Source organism: Dipodomys spectabilis, unplaced genomic scaffold, assembly GCF_019054845.1.
Source record: "Dipodomys spectabilis isolate Male_0828 unplaced genomic scaffold, ASM1905484v1 ptg000097l, whole genome shotgun sequence".
NCBI classification, from domain to species: domain Eukaryota; kingdom Metazoa; phylum Chordata; class Mammalia; order Rodentia; family Heteromyidae; genus Dipodomys; species Dipodomys spectabilis.
Window position 1 is genome coordinate 3,589,812 of NW_024870774.1, and position 18,317 is coordinate 3,608,128.

Below are 18,317 nucleotides of genomic sequence, written 5' to 3' on the forward strand. Positions count from 1 at the left end.
TCATAAAAAATGATAATAAGTGTTAGTTCATCACTATTATTTTTGCCACATAAGTGTTAATTCATCACTATTATTTTTGCCACATACACTGGATCGATCCTTTGGTGATCCCAAAGCATGAATTGACTCCTGATGTGTAGTTGCCAGTAGATATGGCAACAAGGGCCTGGGCTCTGGAGTTGATTGGCCAGAGAGAATCTGCAGGTGGGGAAGGGAGACAAAAGCTGGGGTAGAGTGTTGTAATTCTCCTTTTCTACTCCCCACCTTGTTTTTTTTTCCCAGACTTTTGGAGAGAAGCTTTTGGGTGTCATGGCCTGGATCATGCCCATCTCTGTGGCCCTGTCCACTTTTGGAGGAGTTAATGGCTCTCTCTTCACCTCCTCCCGGTGAGTTTTGCTTGGGCCCTTCCTGGACCATTCTGCCCTATGCATTGTTCTGTGTGGATATGGTGGGCTTGTCTCTGTCAGCAGGGGTCTGTGTAGGCTCCTTCGGAAGTAGCTTTGCAGAAATGTGTATGTGTCAGTGTGGGTGCTGAGGGGTATGCTATGCACACAGTGACCAGTATATATGGCGTGCAGGTTGTAGGTGTTTCACCTGTGGTAGGCTGTGTGGTTTCTGAAGGAGCAAGGGCTGTGATTGGCAGCAGTGTCTTGGCTGTAGTCCCACTCATCTAAACACAGGCTGCTGCTAGCTAAGAAGAAACCCTGCTCTGAAAGGGACCAGGAGGCATTCCTGTCTTGGGGCCTCTGGATCTGGCTTCCCCAATATTCTAGAACAAGACTGTACATGGAATAAGAGCACTCAGAGTGTCATGTGGATTTAGGTCTGTTCGCTACTCAACAGGCAAGTGCTAACTGGATGCTGGTTGCCCACACCTGGAGTCTTAGTTACTCAGGAGGCTGAGATCTAAGAATTGAGATTCAAAGCCAATCCAGTCAAAGAAGACTGTAAGACTCCCTCTCCAAAATAACCAGCAAAAAGCTAGAGGCATGGCTCAAGTAGTAGAGAGCCAGCTAAGAAAGATCAAGGATCTGAGTTCAAATCTCAGTACTGGAAAAACAAGATAAATAAATGATTCCTTAATGTCAGGGAGGAGTTCCTGTGAAATGACCATGTTTTTAGGATCCAGGGTAGGGCAGGAAAGAAGCCTATGACACTCACCCACAGAAACCTCGTGTGCATGTTACACAGGAGCAGTGGCTACCTGGAAGCCCGAGCCAAAGGCCAACAGTGGAAGAGCAGTGACACATGAGGCTGTTGGAGGACAGTGACTGGCTACAGTCACTTTAGAGTGGGGTTTGTCCCTGGGGGCAGGCCACTCAGTGGCCTGCGTGCATGTGGCATAGTTGTGCATGCATGCAGGAGACAGTGGTGCATGGTGTGCTCGGCCTCTGGTTCAGAGGCCTGACCTCACCCACCCAGACCTCCTCTGCTCATCTTCCAGTTCTTTCCTTTCTCCTCTTTCCCTTATCTCTCTTACTCTTTTGTGCTCTGGGATACTGAAAGGATGATTCTGAGGAGCTAGGACATTTGAGAATGCTAATGAACCCAGGCAATTATTCTTGGTCCTGGCTGAGTGTAGAGGAAGGGTAGGACCCCGGCTGTGAGGACAAAGAGTCCCATCAAGTCCCAGGGCTCAGTCTAATGCATGAGGCTGCATGGCAAGGGGAGATGGCATGGGGAGGGGGCTGGGATGCCTGTGATTGCATGAAACTAGTGACACTGGTCTAGGTAGCACATGATGACAAGTGCACTTCCGACAGCTGCTGCTCGTTCGTTCACTCTTACCTCATATACAAATTACAAAGTAAATAATAGTTCTCTTTAGAACTCCCTGCATGCTCTGGGCGTGTATAACATACCTGTAATCACAGCACTTGGGAAGCTAACATAGGAAGATTTTGAGTTCAGTGGGCTACATGGACACACTATTGCAAACACACACACACACACACACACACACACACACACACCTCCCACTGTGCTAATTCTGTGTTTTTGTCCCTATCACACCATCCCCTTCCTCTGAGGTGCTGCCTTCAAACCTTGATGCTCAGATCACAGCCTCCTCAGTAGCTAGGATTATAGGTGTGAGCCACCAGCACCGTTTTACTTTTTCCAGGGAATTTTCTTTTAAAGCAATTTTTTAAGCTATTAAAATCACAGTATTCATTCCTTCCTAACTTCCTTCTTTTCTGCTTCACATACACTTGCTATGTAGCTCAAGTTAGCCTGAAACTCTCAATTCTCCTGCCTCTGCCTTCCTAGTGCTTGGATTGCAGGTGTACTCCTCCATGCCTAGCTTGGAATCATAGTTTTCGGTTCTTTCTGTCTCCTTTTAAATGTAATGTTACATTGTGCATATGTTCTTATTTATTTATTTTATTTTTTTGGGTCTGGTCATGGGGCCTGAACTCTGGGCCTGAGTGCTGTCCCTCAGCTCAAGGCCAGCACTCTACCACTTTAGCCACAGCGCCACTTCCGGCTTTTTTTCTTTTTGCTTATGTGGTGCTGAGGAATCGAACCCAGGGCCTCATGCATGCAAGGCAAGCGCTCTACCACTGAGCCACCTTCCCAGTCCCATGCATATGTTCTTATATAATCTTTTTTTAAAAAAACAAAATATTCTTAGCTGGGCGCCAGTGGCTCACGCCTCTATCCTAGCTACTCAAGAGGCTGAGATCTGAGGATCCTGGTTCAAAGCCAGCCTGGGCAGGAAAGTCCGTAAGATTCTTATCTCCAATTAACTACCAGAAAACCAGAAGTGGTGATGTGGCTCAAGTAGTAGAGCACTAGCCTTGAGCTCAAGAGCTCAGGGACAGAGCCCAGGCCCAGAGTTCAAGCCCCATGACGAACAAAAAAATTAATTAATTAACTAAATTTACAGATGATAAGTATTCAATCTCATGAGCATTGGCAGCTATTCATAGTCATGTGACCACCACCCAGAACATTTCTCCAAGTCCCCCAGGTTCCTACCTGACCCTTTTCTGTCTCCTGCTCACTCTCAACCCTGGTTGAAGCAACTACCTTCTGAATGGAAAAAAAATAAAGTTTCTCACATACAATTCAGTCCCTACAAGTGTATCAGAGAATCTGTATCCTTTGTGGGTCAAGAAGACCCATTTTTAGATCAGGCACCAGTAGCTCATGCCTGTAATCCTAGCTACTCAGGACGCTGAGATCTAAGGATCAAGATTTGAAGCCAGCTGGGCAGACAAATCTGAGAAACTCCTCTCTCCAATTAAACAGCAAAAAAAAACCTACAAGTAGGTGGCTCAAGTGGTAGAATGCCAGCTTTGAGTGAAAATAGTCCAGTGAGAGTGCTCAGGCCCTGAATTCAAGACCCAGTAACAGCATTAAAATATAGCTCAGGTGGGGTGGCTCAGTGGTAGAGTGCTTGCCTAGCGTGCATGAAGCTCTGGGTTCGATTCCTCAGTACCACATAAAGAGAAAAAGCTGGAAGTGGCACTGTGGCTCAAGAGTGCTACTAGCCTTGAGCAGAATAAGCTCAGGGACAGTGCCCAGGCTCTGAGTTCAAGCCCTAGGACTTGCAAATAAGTAAATAAATAAATAGCTCATTTGTAAAGGACCTGCATCATTAGATTAGGAGTGGTGCAAAGTGACAGTCCAATCAGTGTCCTGAGCCAGCCAAACCACACCCAGGGTGACCACACATCCAGAAACTTTTATCAGACTCTGGATGGCCTACACACATGCATTTGTGATACAGGTCCTATGATGACTTGTGGGTGGAAAATGTGCATACAAAGGCAGGGTCCTGGTTGGAGAGTGGTATGGGCAGATGGTAGGCGTGGGTGAGGGAACCCTGGCATGATGGATGGTCCATGGCTATCCCAAGCTGACCTGCTTTTCTCTCTGCTAGGTTGTTCTTTGCTGGAGCCAGAGAAGGCCACCTTCCCAGCGTGTTGGCCATGATCCACGTGAAGCGCTGCACCCCAATCCCAGCTCTGCTCTTCACAGTAAGGGCCTTTCCTGACTGCCACTAGCCCAACACACATTCTTCTTTGTGCTTATGCTCACCTGGGAGTCCATAGTTTTAAACACACACACACACACACACACACACACACACACACACACACACACGTGGTCTGCTCCTCAGGCCTTAGATAGCCTAGAAACTATATTCATTGGCTTTATTGATACTAAATAATGTAACAAGCCAGACACTGATAGCTCATACCTGAAATCCTAGCTACTCAGGAGGCTGAGATCTGAGGATAGCAGTTCAAAACCAGCTTGGTCAGGAAAGTCCCTGGGGCTCTTATCTCCATCAACTAGTAGAAAACCAGAAGTAGATCTATGATTCAAAGTGGTAGAGCATTAGAGCTGAGCAGAAAAGCTCTGAGACAGCGCCCAGGCTCTGAGTTCAAGCCCCAGAACCAACACCACCACTAACAAAGGATATAATAAGGAAGGATCTTGAGGGCAAATATCTTAAAACTCTCAGGCTGGCTCTTTTTCCTCTTTCCTCATTCCTCTGGGGTGGAAGGCGAGGCAGTTGCAAGTGATTGGCTTAGAATTCTGCAGTCTTCAAAGACTTCCTCCTGTTTTCAGTCACTTTTTCTCTCGGGGTGTAGCCCTGGTGTGCGTAGCCTCTGCTTGGGGCTGGTTCTGGCACTCACCCACCCACTGCTCCTCTCTGACCTCTTACCTTTTTGCCCCAGGGCACCCTGTCCATCTCTTAGAAAATGTCACTGAAACAAATTTAGTGTTAAGGATACACCAAAATAAGGAGACAAAAAAATCTTATAAAGAGAAGAAGACTGATTACCTAAAGTTAGAAAAAGGAAAATTTAGAATAGAGAGGACACAGGGGTAAAATGTCCCTAGAGAGATAAAGGATAGAGCAAACACATGTCATCATTGACTTGTTATTTTTATTCTTCTGAATCTTGAATAGAATATTAAAAATGGCTTCAGTGCACTGGAGAAGTGGCCAGTGCTTCCTGGGGGAATTTCAGAATGTTCAGGCGGAGAGTGAAGGTCATGATGGGTTCATCGCAGGAGATGAGGGGAAAAGACAGTATTCTCAGTGAGCCACCTATCTTTTTCTCTTTTCTTTTTTTCTTTTTCTTTTTTCTTTTTGTTGGTCATGGGGCTTGAACTCTGGGCTTGGGCACTGTCTCTCAGCTCTTCAGCTCAAGGTGAGCTCTCTACCACTTGAGCTACAGCACCACTTCTGGTTTTCTGGTGGTTTATTGGAGATGAGAGTTTCACTGCCTTTCTTGCCTGGGCTGGCTTTGAACTGCGATCCTCAGATCTCAGCCTCCTGAGTAGCTAGGATTACAGCCATGAGGCACTGGGCTACTTTTCTTTTTTTTCTTCTGAGCAGCTGATGCGATTCTTTGGCTGCAGGGCAAGGGCAACAAAATCTGGCTTATCCAATCATTAAAAAATCTTCTCACCATCAGATTTCAGGAGAGGACAGTACCTTTCTTTGGCCTTCACAGATAATCATAAAGCAAGAGCACAGTTGATTTTCTGAGAGCCACAGAGATGACTTTAAAGTTGGGAAGTGACCTTCATCAAGAAAACCTCATAGAAATATTATGAAGGTTAAATGAATTCCTATTATCAGAAGGCTACAATTAAACATGGTTATGTAACTGTTTGTCCATTTTAAAAAGGGGAAAAAAAGAAAATAAATTAGATGACTCAGCCATAAGAAAAGGATGGGGACAAGAACAAAGCTTTAATCTTCAGTTAATAATCTTCCCTAAAGGGAGGGGGAAAAATGAAAAGTAAATTTGCTTGAAATATAACCAAGAGAAATATATAAAATGAAACTAGGGCTGAGACAGAGCCAAGTGACTATAGTGTGAATGGATAGTCTCCATGGCATACCATGGTTAAATATTTTGATTATACCTTTGCAATAAGAGAGAACTTCCTGCCAGGTACTAGTGGCTTATGTGTGTTGTTATCTTAACAACTCAGGAAAATGAGATCTGAGGATCATGAAACAAAGCTAGCCTGGGCAGGAAAGTCCATCAGACTGCCACTAACCACCAAAAAGCCAGAAGTAGAGGCATGACTCAACTTGAGCCAAAAATGTGAGGGACAGTGCCCAGGCCTTGAGTTCAAGCCTCAGTGCTAGTGCAAAGGGAAGGAGGGAAGGAAAAAAGGAAGGAGGGAGGGAAGGAAGGAAGGAAGGAAGGAAGGAAGGAAGGAAGGAAGGAAGAGAAGGAAGGAAGAGAAGGAAGGACCTACCAATAAATGTGGAGTAACAACTGGACTACTAAGGGTGAGAAGTCTCCACCTTGATATGCTTACGACCCTATTTTATTTAGTATAGTCTATGTGGAGGGGAGGAATACCCCCTGACTTTCCAGACTCCCAATTCCCTCCTCATCACTGTGATGAACCCCTGTTTCCCTAGTGTCTCTCCACTCTACTAATGCTGGTCACCAGTGACATGTACACACTTATCAACTACGTGGGTTTCATCAACTACCTCTTCTATGGGGTCACAGTTGCTGGACAGATTGTCCTTCGCTGGAAGAAACCTGACATTCCCCGCCCTATCAAGGTAAGAGAACCTGTTTGTTCTTGGGGTCTCCTTCCCCATCCTCCACGGGTCCTTGCCACAGTATAGATTTAATCTCCTTTGTTCTTTGTCACTGACCATAGGTCAGCATCCCTATGATGGCAACAAGTTCTATTAGAGGCAAGACCAGAGCAGATTGCAGATGTGGAATGAATTTAGCCTCAATCTTCCGTGTGTGTGTGTGTGTGTGTGTGTGTGTGTGTGTGTGTGTAATTGTGTACCTTGTGCTCTGGCCTGTTTTTTTCATTCAGGATTAGTGCTCTGGGGGCTGGGAAGGTGGCTCAGTGGTAGAGTGCTTGCCTTGCATGCATGAGGCTCTGGGTTCGATTTGATGCACCACATAAGCAGAAAAAGCCCGAAGTGGTGCTGTGGCTCAAGTGGTAGAGCACTAGCTTTGAGCTAAAGAGCTGAGGGACAGCGCCCAGGCCCAGAGTTTAGGCCCCATGACTGATTAAAAAAAAAAAAAGAGGGCTGGGAAGGTGGCTCAGTGGTAGAGCGCTTGCCTTGCATGCATGAGGCCCTGAGTTCGATTCCTCAGCACCACATAAGCAGAAAACAAAAAGCCGGAAGTGGCGCTGTGGCTCAAGTGGTAGAGTGCTAGCCTTGAGCTGAAGAGCTGAGGGACAGCGCCCAGGCCCAGAGTTCAGGCCCACGACCGGACCCAAAAAAAAAAAAAAAAAGACTAGTTTCTGTCTCTGCCACACTCTCTCTCTCTCTCTCTCGTTATTATAAAGGTGATGTACAGAGGAGTTACCATTTCATAAGTCAGATAATGAGTACATTTCTCTTTGGACAGTGTTACCCCTTCCTTTGCTCTAGTGTTCTAGCTCTTGAGCCACAACTCTACTTCCAGCTTTTTTCTTGTTAATTGGAGATATGAGTCTCACAGACTTCTCTGCTTGTGTGGGATTAAAACCAGTATCCTCAGATCTCAGTCTTGGGGGTAGCTAGGATTACAGGTACCAACACCCAGCTTGTTGTTATTACTTTCCATACACTATTCCTTCATTTGTTATCCTATGTCTTATAGTCCACATGACTTTCTATTCACTCCATTTCTCCTGATAGCTCGCTTTTCTAACCATAAATTCTGACTATCTCCCCAATAGGCCTCCTGTTCCTCCTCATTCTTAAAAGCTTTCCAGCTTACTTTAGTCCTCTATAATCCCAAGTGGTTATTCTAGGTCCCTGCACTGAGTAGGGTGCTCAGAGTATTTGATAATTGCTACTGAAAAACAAGCTGTGATAAAAATGGATTAGATTCCTAGAATGCTGATTAGAAGAATAGAGCCCAGAGCTATCTGAGCAATCATTGAAAAAGAATCTAAATGATTCTTCAAGACAAGAAATAGATTGCTTTACAGCTTTTTCAATATCCCTCTGACATTTTCCCTGCTACTTTTTCCTCCACTCTTAAAAAATCTGGTAGAGGGCTGGGAAGGTGGCTCAGTGGTAGAGTGCTTGTCTTGCATGCATGAGGCCCTGGGTTCAATTCCTCAATACCACATAAGCAGAAAAAGCAGGAAGTGGCACTGTAGCTCAAGTGCTAGAGAGCTAGCTTGAGCTGAAGAGTTGAGGGACAGCACCTAGAATTCAGGCCCAGAGTTCAGGCCCCATGACTGGCCAAAAAAAAAAAAAAAATCTGGTAGAGCTAGGTACCTGTGGCTCATACCTATACTCCTAGCTACTCAGGAGTCTGAGATCTGAGGATCAAGGTTTAAAGCCAGCCCTGACCGACAAATCTGAAAGACTCTTTAGTTAACCAGCAAAAGTCCAGAAGGGAAGATGTGGCTCAAATGGCAGAGCACCAGCCTTAAGGGAAAAGCTAAGGGAAAGCAAAAAACCCTGAATTTAGTCTCCAATACTGGTATCCAAAAACAAAACAAAACAAAACATTCTGCTAGAGGAAGTAGAATAACAATCTCCCTACCCCAACCATCCCCTCTCAGAACCCTCTGAGAAAGATACGCAAAGAAGAAGGCAGCTGACCCCCAGCTACCCCTAAGTACTGAAGAAGCTTCTCTTGGGAACCCTAACATGTGCTCATCAAGCAAGGGTGAATCCCATGGAATTGATGCATCTGTATGAACTAAAGTCCAGACCCCAGCCTATATATGCTGTGCTAGCAGTTAGGTTTATCAAAAGAGGAAGCTGAGTAAGAACAGCACCACACACGTGGCATTCAGGTAAGGGGTAGGTTTGTTTAGTAGACCTGCTGGGACCAGGACAGGTTGGCAGTCCACTTGGGTGGCAAAAGAGCGTCTGGCCCTGGGTTAGGCCTTATCTAGGGTAGGGGCGGGGAAAGGTGTGTCCAGGTAAAGGGAAGTGGAACCAGGTAAGAGGAGGTGGGACCAAGTAGGAGAAAGATGTGGCCACATCAAATTCAGATGTGACCTCAGCGGATGCAGATGTGACCTCTTCCAGGTGTCCCAGTTGCCTAGGTTACGCAGGTACTGGACGGGGTCCGCTCACCATCCAGGAATGGACCTTACACTAGCTTTCCTGATTACTTGGGAGTTAGTGGATTTATCTTCTCTATTTACTTCTCCATTGAGGCTGATCCTAGGGAGGAAATAAAAAGAAGGGCTGGGAAGGTGGCTCAGTGGTAGAGTGTTTGCCTTGCGTGCATGAGGCCCTGGATTCGATTCCTTAGCACCACATAAACAGAAAAAGCAGGAAGTGGCGCTGTGGCTCAAGTGGTAGAGTGCCAGCCCTGAGCTGAAGAGCTGAGGGACAGTGCCCAGGCCCAGAGTTCAGGCCCCACAACCGACAAAAAAAAAGAGGGACACTTGCTATGGTGTTCTCCTATGAGCCCTACCTAGCGATGGTGGGGAGCCAGGAGCCACACAGACCCAGATTATTTCTTCCCTGCCTCTCCTCTACCCTAGGACCTCAGCAAGTATTATATGTTATTAGTAAGCTTGATCCTCATGGATTCCCCTGGCTACCATAAGTGCTTGCCATGGATCCTGAGGCCTTGTCTGACCCCACTTAGCATAGAAGACATGAGCAATGAGGATCCTTCCTTCCCTACTTCCCCATCCTGTTAGTATCACACTGGCCAAGTTCACCAACATTTGTGGACATAGCATTTGTCCCATCAGAGCTGGGGGGTATGAGCCTCAGGGTTGAGCAAAGCCCAGCCTTTGCCCTGAAAGATAAGGGTGAAGAAGAGAGATAGTGTCTTGATCTGGAGGGTGGTGAGGGCCAAACAGCTCACAAAGCCTCTCTCCACAGGTCAGCCTGCTGTTTCCCATCATCTACCTGCTGTTCTGGGCCTTCCTGCTGATCTTCAGCCTGTGGTCTGAGCCAGTGGTGTGTGGCATTGGCCTGGCCATCATGCTGACAGGGGTGCCAGTCTATTTCCTGGGTGTCTATTGGCAACACAAGCCCAAGTGTTTCAATGGTTTTATTGGTGAGTTATTGTGGCTCTGGGTGTGTAGGGGGGGGCTCCAGAGCTGGTACAGGGTGATCAGCAGTTTGTTAGGGGAGTTATATCAAGATCAAGAAGCAGCCAAGTGCTAGTGGCTCATGCCTGTAATCGTAGCTGCTCATGAGACTTAGATTGAGGATTTGAAACCAACCCTAGCAGAAAAATCTGAGAAACTCTCTAACCAGCAAAAAATAAAAAAATAAAAAATTCAGAAGTAGAGGTGTGGCTCAGATGGTAGAGCACCAGCCTTGAGCAAAAGAGCTAAACAAGAATCTAAGGTTCCAGGGCTGGGAAGGTGGCTCAGTGGTAGAGCGCTTGCCTTGCATGCATGAGGCCCTGGGTTCGATTCCTCAGCACCACATAAGCAAAAAGAAAAAAGCCAGAAGTGCCACTGTGGCTCAAGTAGTAGAGCGCTAGCCTTGAGCTGAAGAGCTGAGGGACAGCTCCCAGGCCCAGAGTTCAGGCCCCATGACCTGACCCCAAAAAAAAAAAAAGAAAAAGAATCTAAGTTTCTAGCTGGGTGCAGGTGGTTCACACCTATAATCCTAGCTACTCAGGAGGCTGAGATCAGAGGCTCACAGTTCAAAGCCAGCCTGGGAAAGGAAAGTCCATGAAACTCTTACCTCTATTTAACCACTAGAAAACCAGAAGTGTGCTGTGGCTCAAAGTCATAGGACACTAGCTTTGAGTGAAAAACCTCAGGGACAGCGCTTAGACCCAGAGTTCAAGCCCCATGACAAAGGAAAGAATCCAAGGTTCTAAATTTAAGCTTAGTACTGGTACACACACCCAGAGTCAGGATCAGGAAGTAGCTGGGAGCCGTTGGCTCACACCTGTAATCCTAGCTACTCAGGAGGCTGAGGTCTGTGGATCATGGTTCAAAGCCAGCCTGGGTAGAAAAGTCCATGAGACTCTGATCTCCAATAAGCCACTAGAAAACCAGAAGTGGTGCTGTGGCTCAAGAGGTAGAGCGCTTGCCTTGAGCTGAAGAGTGCAGGGGCAGCGCCCAGGCCCAGAGTTCAAACCCCATGACCAACAAAAAAAAAAAGGAAGTAATGGTTCACCTTCACCTGAGTCCACAGGGCTCTCAAGAAGGGGTTGGAGCCAGAGTGGCAGATGCTTTTCCAATACCCCTGGAGAGAAAAGAACAGCTGATGTTCTCACACAGACCTTAGCTGAGTAAGAACAGACAGCCTGCCAGCTGTACTGCAGGACCTGTCCCAGGCTGAATAGAGGCTAGCAGAGACTCTGGGTTCAGTGAGTACCAGGAAGATGGAAGGCTGGGGCCTCAGTGAGCGAGCAACAGCAGACAGAACACATAAGAGTCTGACAAAATAGCCATCCCTGAAGAGTGAGTCTCCAAAAGCCATTGGCTGCTCCACTACAGTAAAACCTGAATGAGAATAGCTGGCTAGTGCCATGAGCTGGCTGGTGGGGTCGATGGGACAGTCAGCACTGACTTGGTTTCTGTCTGCTCCCCTTCCACAGAGTTGCTAACCCTGGTGAGCCAGAAGCTGTGTGTGGTCGTTTATCCCCAGATGGAGGGGGACTCGGGGCTAGATGGGACAAGTGAGGACATGGAGGAGGACCAGCAGCAACAGCAACCCATGTACCAACCCACTCCCACCAAGGACCAGGACTCAATGGAGCATCCCCAGCCCTGAGATCCACCATGTTCTCACTTGCTCACCTAGCTACTCCTCCTTTATCCTCCTTTTCTGCCCTGTTTCCTTGCCTGGGTATCCAACACATACACACACACACACACACACCACGCACACACACACCACGCACACACACCACCTCTACTTCTCTATCAGGCAGGAACAGGTCTTAGGTGTGAGTGGTGAAAAATAATAGACTGACATTTGTACCCAAAGAACCAGCCTCTCACCCGAGGGCACATGTCTGAGACCCCATACAAGGGCTGCCCATACTCCAAATGTTAAAGGAGAGTGGAGATGCCAAGGGTGCCCTTGAGGGCTCTGCCTCCTGGGCCCACAGCCTCAGGTTCCTCTTATACCTGAATTCACTACTGCCTTCCCTCCCCATTCCTGAGCCCCAGGAAAGCCTGTGTTCTGAGACAAGTGGCCACAGTGAGTTGGTTGGTGAAGACAGACGCAGATGAAGATCAGCTTGGAGAGACCTAAACCCCTGTCTGTTCACCAGAGACCCAAAAGTCAGAGGGGCTGCTTCCCTCTACCCTCTCTTTCCCACTACTCCTCTTCCTATCCAACCTGGCCTTCCTGTCCCAGAAAGATTCCTTTCAGGATCCCTCCTCCCCACTGACTTGTGGACCAAGAGCAGGAAGACTGTCCCCTCCCTCAGCTCTAAGCTAGAACACCTGGGGAAAGGCTCAGCTTGCAGGAACCCAAGCACTGCCTCTGCCTCCTCCTGCATCCTGCTCTGAACATGGTGCCAATGCTCTCTGAAGCCAGAAAGACTTTTTATTCACAGTATAGAAGATGACTCTCTCCAAAAGACCAAACCTCTCAGATGCTCCTCCCTGTCCCCTAAGGAATACAACACAGCCGCACCAAGCCAGTACTGCTGGTTCCCCTTACCATGACCTCCACGTCCTCTGGGCCTTGGCTCAGGGACCAGGTGTGAAGGATCCGCAAGCCCTTCAGGCCTGAAACCGAATAGGAGCCAAACAGCTTTGAGTCACTTCCCATTCAAGAACTGGGCCTAAAATTATCCGACTTATTTCTACCCCTCAGGAGGGACTGGTGTTAAAATACCTTCTCTGGGAGGAAGGGCTATTTCCCACTCCCCACAGCTGCCCATTCCACAAGCTGGGGGGACTGGGTAGAGAACATGTTTTGTAAAAGTCAGTTCCTTGCTGGATGGGCACTGGTGGCTCATGGCTTTGATCCTAACTACTCAGGAGGCTGAGATATGAGGATCATGGTTCAAAGCCAACCCAAACAAGAAAATCCCTGAGACTCATCTCCAATTAACCACCAAAAAGCCTGAAGTGGAGCTGTGGCTCCAGTGGTAGAGCACTGGCCTTGAGCAGGAAAAGCTCAGGGACAGTGGCTAGGTCCAGTTCAAAGCTCCAGGACTGGTACAGACACACACATACACACACACACACACACACACACACACACACACACACATGCATCAGTTCCTCTTCCCCTCCCCAATTCAAGTTGTCTTCTTCATTTTCTGACCTCACCACTGTCCTATCTTGGGGCAGGATGGAAGGGCAGTAGCAGAATGGCACCCCTTTGGGGATCCTAGGAAAGTGCTTTCTCTGTGCTATGCAGGCTTTTGACCTTTTCCCTCTGCTCCAAAGGAAGGTGTTTGCCCTGGCTGTACAGCCTTACCAGCCATACCTATTGTGCTAAGGACAGGATCCTTTTATCCCAAGCAGGAACACCCAACCCCCCCATTCCATCTGCTGAAACTGGAATACCCAAGGGACCCCTCATGGCCTGAGTCAGGTCTCCCAGCTTCCCACATGGCTCCTGCCATCTCTACTTGGTGAGAATTCCAGCCCTTCAGAGTAGACTTCAGGCAGGCTAGGGAGAGCCTCTGTGGAGGACTAAGGGACCAGCTTTTTGATCTCCCTCTTCTCATTTCTCCTGTCTCCTACCGTTCTTCAATTACTATTTTTCTTTTGTAAAGTGGATGCCTTACTTTTTGGATAAATATTTTTGAAGCCTGTATTTCTATTTCTTTTGGAATTTTTTAAATGTAAGATTTGAAGAGTGGAGTTAGAACCTTGATCATCTTCTGTCAGTGAGTTTGTTTAGGTTTTACTTTTGTTTTGTGTAGATTTTTATTTCCTTTTCATGCAATAAAATTTTAAATCAAAATAAACTTGGTGTTGATAATTAAATGGCCTTCTAAAACAAAGTCAGTGGATTTTTTTTCTTTTTCTTTTTGGTCAGTCGTGGGGCTTGAACTCTGGGCTTGGGCACTATCCCTGTGTTCTTCAACTCAAGGAGAGCACTCTACTGCTTGAGCCACAGTGCCACTTCTGGTTTTCTAGTGGTTTATTGGAGATAAGAGTCTCACGGACTTTCCTGCCCAGGCTGGCTTTGAACCTCACCCTCAGATCTCAGCCTCCTGAGTAGCTAGGATTACCGGCGTGAGCCACCGGCGCCCGAGTAGATTTTTTTTCTTAATCAACAGGTCCTTGGTTATCTGATTGTTTCTAGGATGGCATTCTGAAAGCCCTTGACCTCCCACCGCCCCTTCCCAGCTGTCCTAGGGACTCAGCCTGTGCATTCCAACTACCTCTGTTTCCCAAAGAGCTACTAGAGAGAGCCAGGGAAGGAGTGACATTGTCCAAAAAAAAATGTACTTTTAGCCAAGTGCTGGTAGCTCATGCCTATAATCCTAGCTACTCAGGAGGCTGAGATCTGAGAATCATAGTTCAAAGCTAGCATGAGAAGTCTGTGAGACTTTTTTTTTTTTTTTTTTTTGGTCAGTCAAGGGGCTTGAACTCTGGGCCTGGGCGCTGTCCCTTAGCTCTTCAGCTCAAGGTGAGCACTCTACCACTCCAGGTTTCTGGTGGTTTTATTTATTTTTATTTTTATTTTTTTGGGTCTGGTCGCTGGGCCTGAACTCTGGGCATGGGCACTGTCCCTCAGCTCTTCAACTCAAGGCTAGTGCTCTATCACTTGAGCCACAGCAACACTTCCGGCTTTTTCTTTTTTGCTTATATGGTGCTGGGTAATTGAACCCAGGGCTTCATGCATGCAAGGCAAGCACTCTACCACTGAGCTACCTTCCCAGCCCCTCTGGTGGTTTTATTGGAGATGAGTCTCAAGACTTTCCTGCCCAGGCTGGCTTTGAACCATGATCCTCAGATCTCAGTCTCCTGAGTAGCTAGGATTACAGGTATGAGCCATCTGTACCTGGCTTCTGTGAGACTCTATCTCCCAATTAACCATCAGAAAATCAGAAGTGGAGCTGTAGCTCAAAGTGGTAGAGTGCAAGCCTTGAGTAAAATCACAATCACTCAGGGACAGTGCCCAGGATCTGAGTTAAAGCCCTGTGACAGAGGAAGAGGAAGAAGAAGAAGAAGGAGGAGGAGGAGGGGGGGGGGGGGGGGGAGAAGGAGGAGAAGGGGGGGGGAGAGGGAGGAAGAGGAGGAATGTTACCTGACTTAGGTAACTCTAACTCCTGTGTACATCACCTTTATAATAACAACAACAAAAAAAAATTACTAAGCTCTGGTATACTACCCTGAAAGCTTACAAACTGTCCCGGAAGAAAGCCAATCATTTCTCAAGGTGTTAAGGGGACAGCATCAAAGTCAGCTCAGGCAGAGACAGGGTGGTGCCCCCAAGGCCTGGTACAAAGGCTTACTGTGCTCATCTGAATGGGTAGGGCTGAGTCTAAAGACTAAAGCATCCACAAGGTGCTGAGTTGAGAGCTGAGGATCATGGTTCAAAGCCAGCCCAGGCAGAAAAAGTACCTGAGACTCCTAGCACCAATTAACCACCAAAAAAAGCTGGAAATAGAACTGTGGATCAAGTGGTAGAGTGCTAGCCTGGAGCAAAGTAGCTCTGAGACAATGTCCAGGGCCTGAGTTCAAGCCTCAGTACTGAAACAAAAAATTCTAGATCATCCAAAGAGCTTGCTGGAAGGTTCAGCCAGGAAGAACTATCTGAGAGGATGATTAGATTATGACTAAGGAAAGGGAGAAAAAGAAGGTAGGCTAAGTACTTCCTAGTGTTTGGAGTTAACTGCCAGGGGAAGCTGAAGAAACTAGATCCAGTCCTTGCTTCAGCCTCAATTTTAGGCCAGTCTTCCCAGCAGTCTGTCCTGAGGCGGCACCATTCCAGAGCCAGCTCTGCTGATAGACCTAGAGCCTGGGAGGAGGGTAAGACATCACCCCTCACCCTCTGGGACACTGAGGACACAGCCAGGTTGGCCACTCCACTCAGAGTCCTGACCTGGCCTCAACACCCCTGCTGGGGCTGTCATACTTCCAGGCAGCCAGGACACTTGCCATCCACAGGGGCATCGAGCCAGGATGCCTCCTAGGCCCAAGCCAACCACCAAACAGCTGGGTGTCCTTTGGCAAGTCACTTCACCTGTTTAGCACTTCTGGAGGAGGTGTGGTGGGACCTAATCTCAATTTCTCCATCTAATATTAGATTGCTCCTGAAGGGCAGAAGCCAGCCCAGTGCAAGAAGCTGTTCACCAAGCTTCACATCTATCTTTTCTTTTTTTGCCAGTCCTGGGGCTTGAACTCAGGGCCTGGACACTGTCCCTGAGCTTCTTTTGCTCAAGTCTAGCACTCTACCACTTGAGCCACAGTGCCACTTCCACCTTTTTCTGTTTATATGGTACTGAGGAATCGAACCCAGGGCTTTCATGCATGCTAAGCCACATTCCCAGTCCAGCCTCCCCCACCCCACCACCACACACACCTTTTCTTTAAGTGCCAGTCCTGGAACTGAAACTCAGGGCTTTGCACTCTCACTAGGCTTTTTTACTCAAGACTGACATTCTTCCACTTGAGCCACAGATCTACTTCTAGTTGTGTTATACAGGAATTCCATCAGCGAGATTACAGAGAAGCCACACTTTGAGAGGTCAAGTTTTCTTTATTACATAGTTGGCAACTGCGAGCAGACTCATGTCCCAAAAGAATTTGCAGCCTCTAATGCAGTTAATAGGAAGCTTCTATAGGCAAAAATGACATGACTGGCTTGGCGCTAGTGGCTCACGCCTGTAATCTAGTTTTGAGCTGAAGAGCTGAGGGACAGCGCCCAGGCCCAGAGTTCAGGCCCCACGACCAGACCCTTCCCTTCCCCCCCAAAAAAGTGTGTTTACAGAAGCAAAGCAAGCTGGGTGGAACAATCAGGGGCTTAGGGCAAGAATTCCTTGGAGCAAGACTTTCCTGGAGCTAAACAACCCTTGACACATCTGCAGTTCACAGATTGATCTCTATCACCTCTAGAATTGTTAGAACTGGGCAAAAAGTCCCCATCATCTATTTGGACAGCAAGATGGCAGTGAGGACAAGATGGTGTTACTTAGACCCAGTATCCATATTTCAGTTCTTAGCTGATTAAATAGAGATAAAAGTCTCTCGGGGCCAGGTGCCAGTGGCTCATGCCTGTAATCCTAGCTACTCAGGAGGCTGAGATTTGAGGATTGAGGTTTGAAGCCAACACAGGCATGAAAGTCTTTTTTTTTTTTTTTGTCGTTCCTGGGGCTTGAATTCTAGGCCTGAGTGTTGTCCCTCAGCTCTTCAGCTCAAGGCTAGTGCTCTACCGCTTGAGCCATAGTGCCACTTCCGACCTTTTCTGTTTATGTAGTGCTGAGGAATGGAACCCAGGGCCTCATGCATGCGAGGCAAGCACTATACAACTAAGCTACCTTCCTAGCCCCCATGAAATTCTTTTTTTTTTTTTTTGGTCCAGTTGTGGGCCTGAACTCTGGGCCTGGGCATTGTTCCTCAACTCTTCAGCTCAAGGCTAGCGTTCTACCACTTGAGCCACAGCGCCACTTCCAGCTTTTTTCTTTTTGTTTATGTGGTGCTGAGTAATCGAACCCAGGGCCTCATGCATGCTAGACAAGAGCTTTACCACTGAGCCACCTTCCCAGCCTCAAGCTTTTTTTTTTTTGGGGGGGGGTCCGGTTTTGGGCCTGAACTCTGGGCCTGGGCACTGTCCCTCAGCTCTTCACCTCAAGGCTAGCGCTTTACCACTTGAGCCATAGCGCCACTTCCGGCTTTTTTTTCTGCTTGTGTGGTGCTGAGGAATGGAACATAGCGCCTCATGCATGCAAGGCAAGCGCTATTCCACTGAGCCACCTTCCCAGCCCACCCCATGAAATTCTTATCTCCAATAAACCACCAGAAAATCAGAAGTGGCACTATGGCTCAAGTGGTAGAGCACTTGCTTTGAGCTGAAAAGCTCAGGAGCAGCACCCAGGCCCAGAGTTCAAGCCCCGACAAAAAAAAAAGTCTCAAGGGGCTGGGCACAGGTTGTTCATGCCTGTAATCCTAGCTACTCAGGAAGCTGAGATCTGAGGCTCTCCATTTGAAGTCAACTGGGGAAGGAAAGTCTATGAGACATTTGTGGCCAATTAACTACCAAAAGAACTGGAAACAGAGCTATGGCTCAAGTGGTAGAGGGCTAGCCTTAACCAAAGAAACTCAAGGACCTTGTCTAAGCCCTGAGTTCAAGCCCAAAAACCAACACACACACACACACACACACACACACACACACCCATCTCACAGATTCTTTGGCCCAGGTTGGCTTTGAACCATAATCCTCAGATCTCAGCCTCTTGAGTAACTAGGATTACAGGCATGAGCCCCTCGTCTTCAAC

The 18,317-nt window shown here is 47.6% G+C and overlaps 1 protein-coding gene across 2 annotated transcripts in view; it reads left to right on the forward strand.

Annotated features, from left to right (window-relative positions):
- Positions 1-12,923, forward strand: part of Slc7a8 (solute carrier family 7 member 8) — a 79,744-nt gene extending 66,821 nt beyond the window's left edge. For both annotated transcript variants that reach the window (XM_042686463.1, XM_042686465.1), the window contains 5 exons: positions 283-386; positions 3,887-3,983; positions 6,407-6,556; positions 9,812-9,989; positions 11,496-12,923. In XM_042686463.1, the coding sequence (XP_042542397.1) occupies positions 283-386; positions 3,887-3,983; positions 6,407-6,556; positions 9,812-9,989; positions 11,496-11,671 (705 nt within the window). In that variant the 3' untranslated portion in view covers positions 11,672-12,923. The remainder of the gene's footprint in view (positions 1-282; positions 387-3,886; positions 3,984-6,406; positions 6,557-9,811; positions 9,990-11,495) is intronic.
- The last annotated feature ends 5,394 nt before the right edge of the window (positions 12,924-18,317 follow it).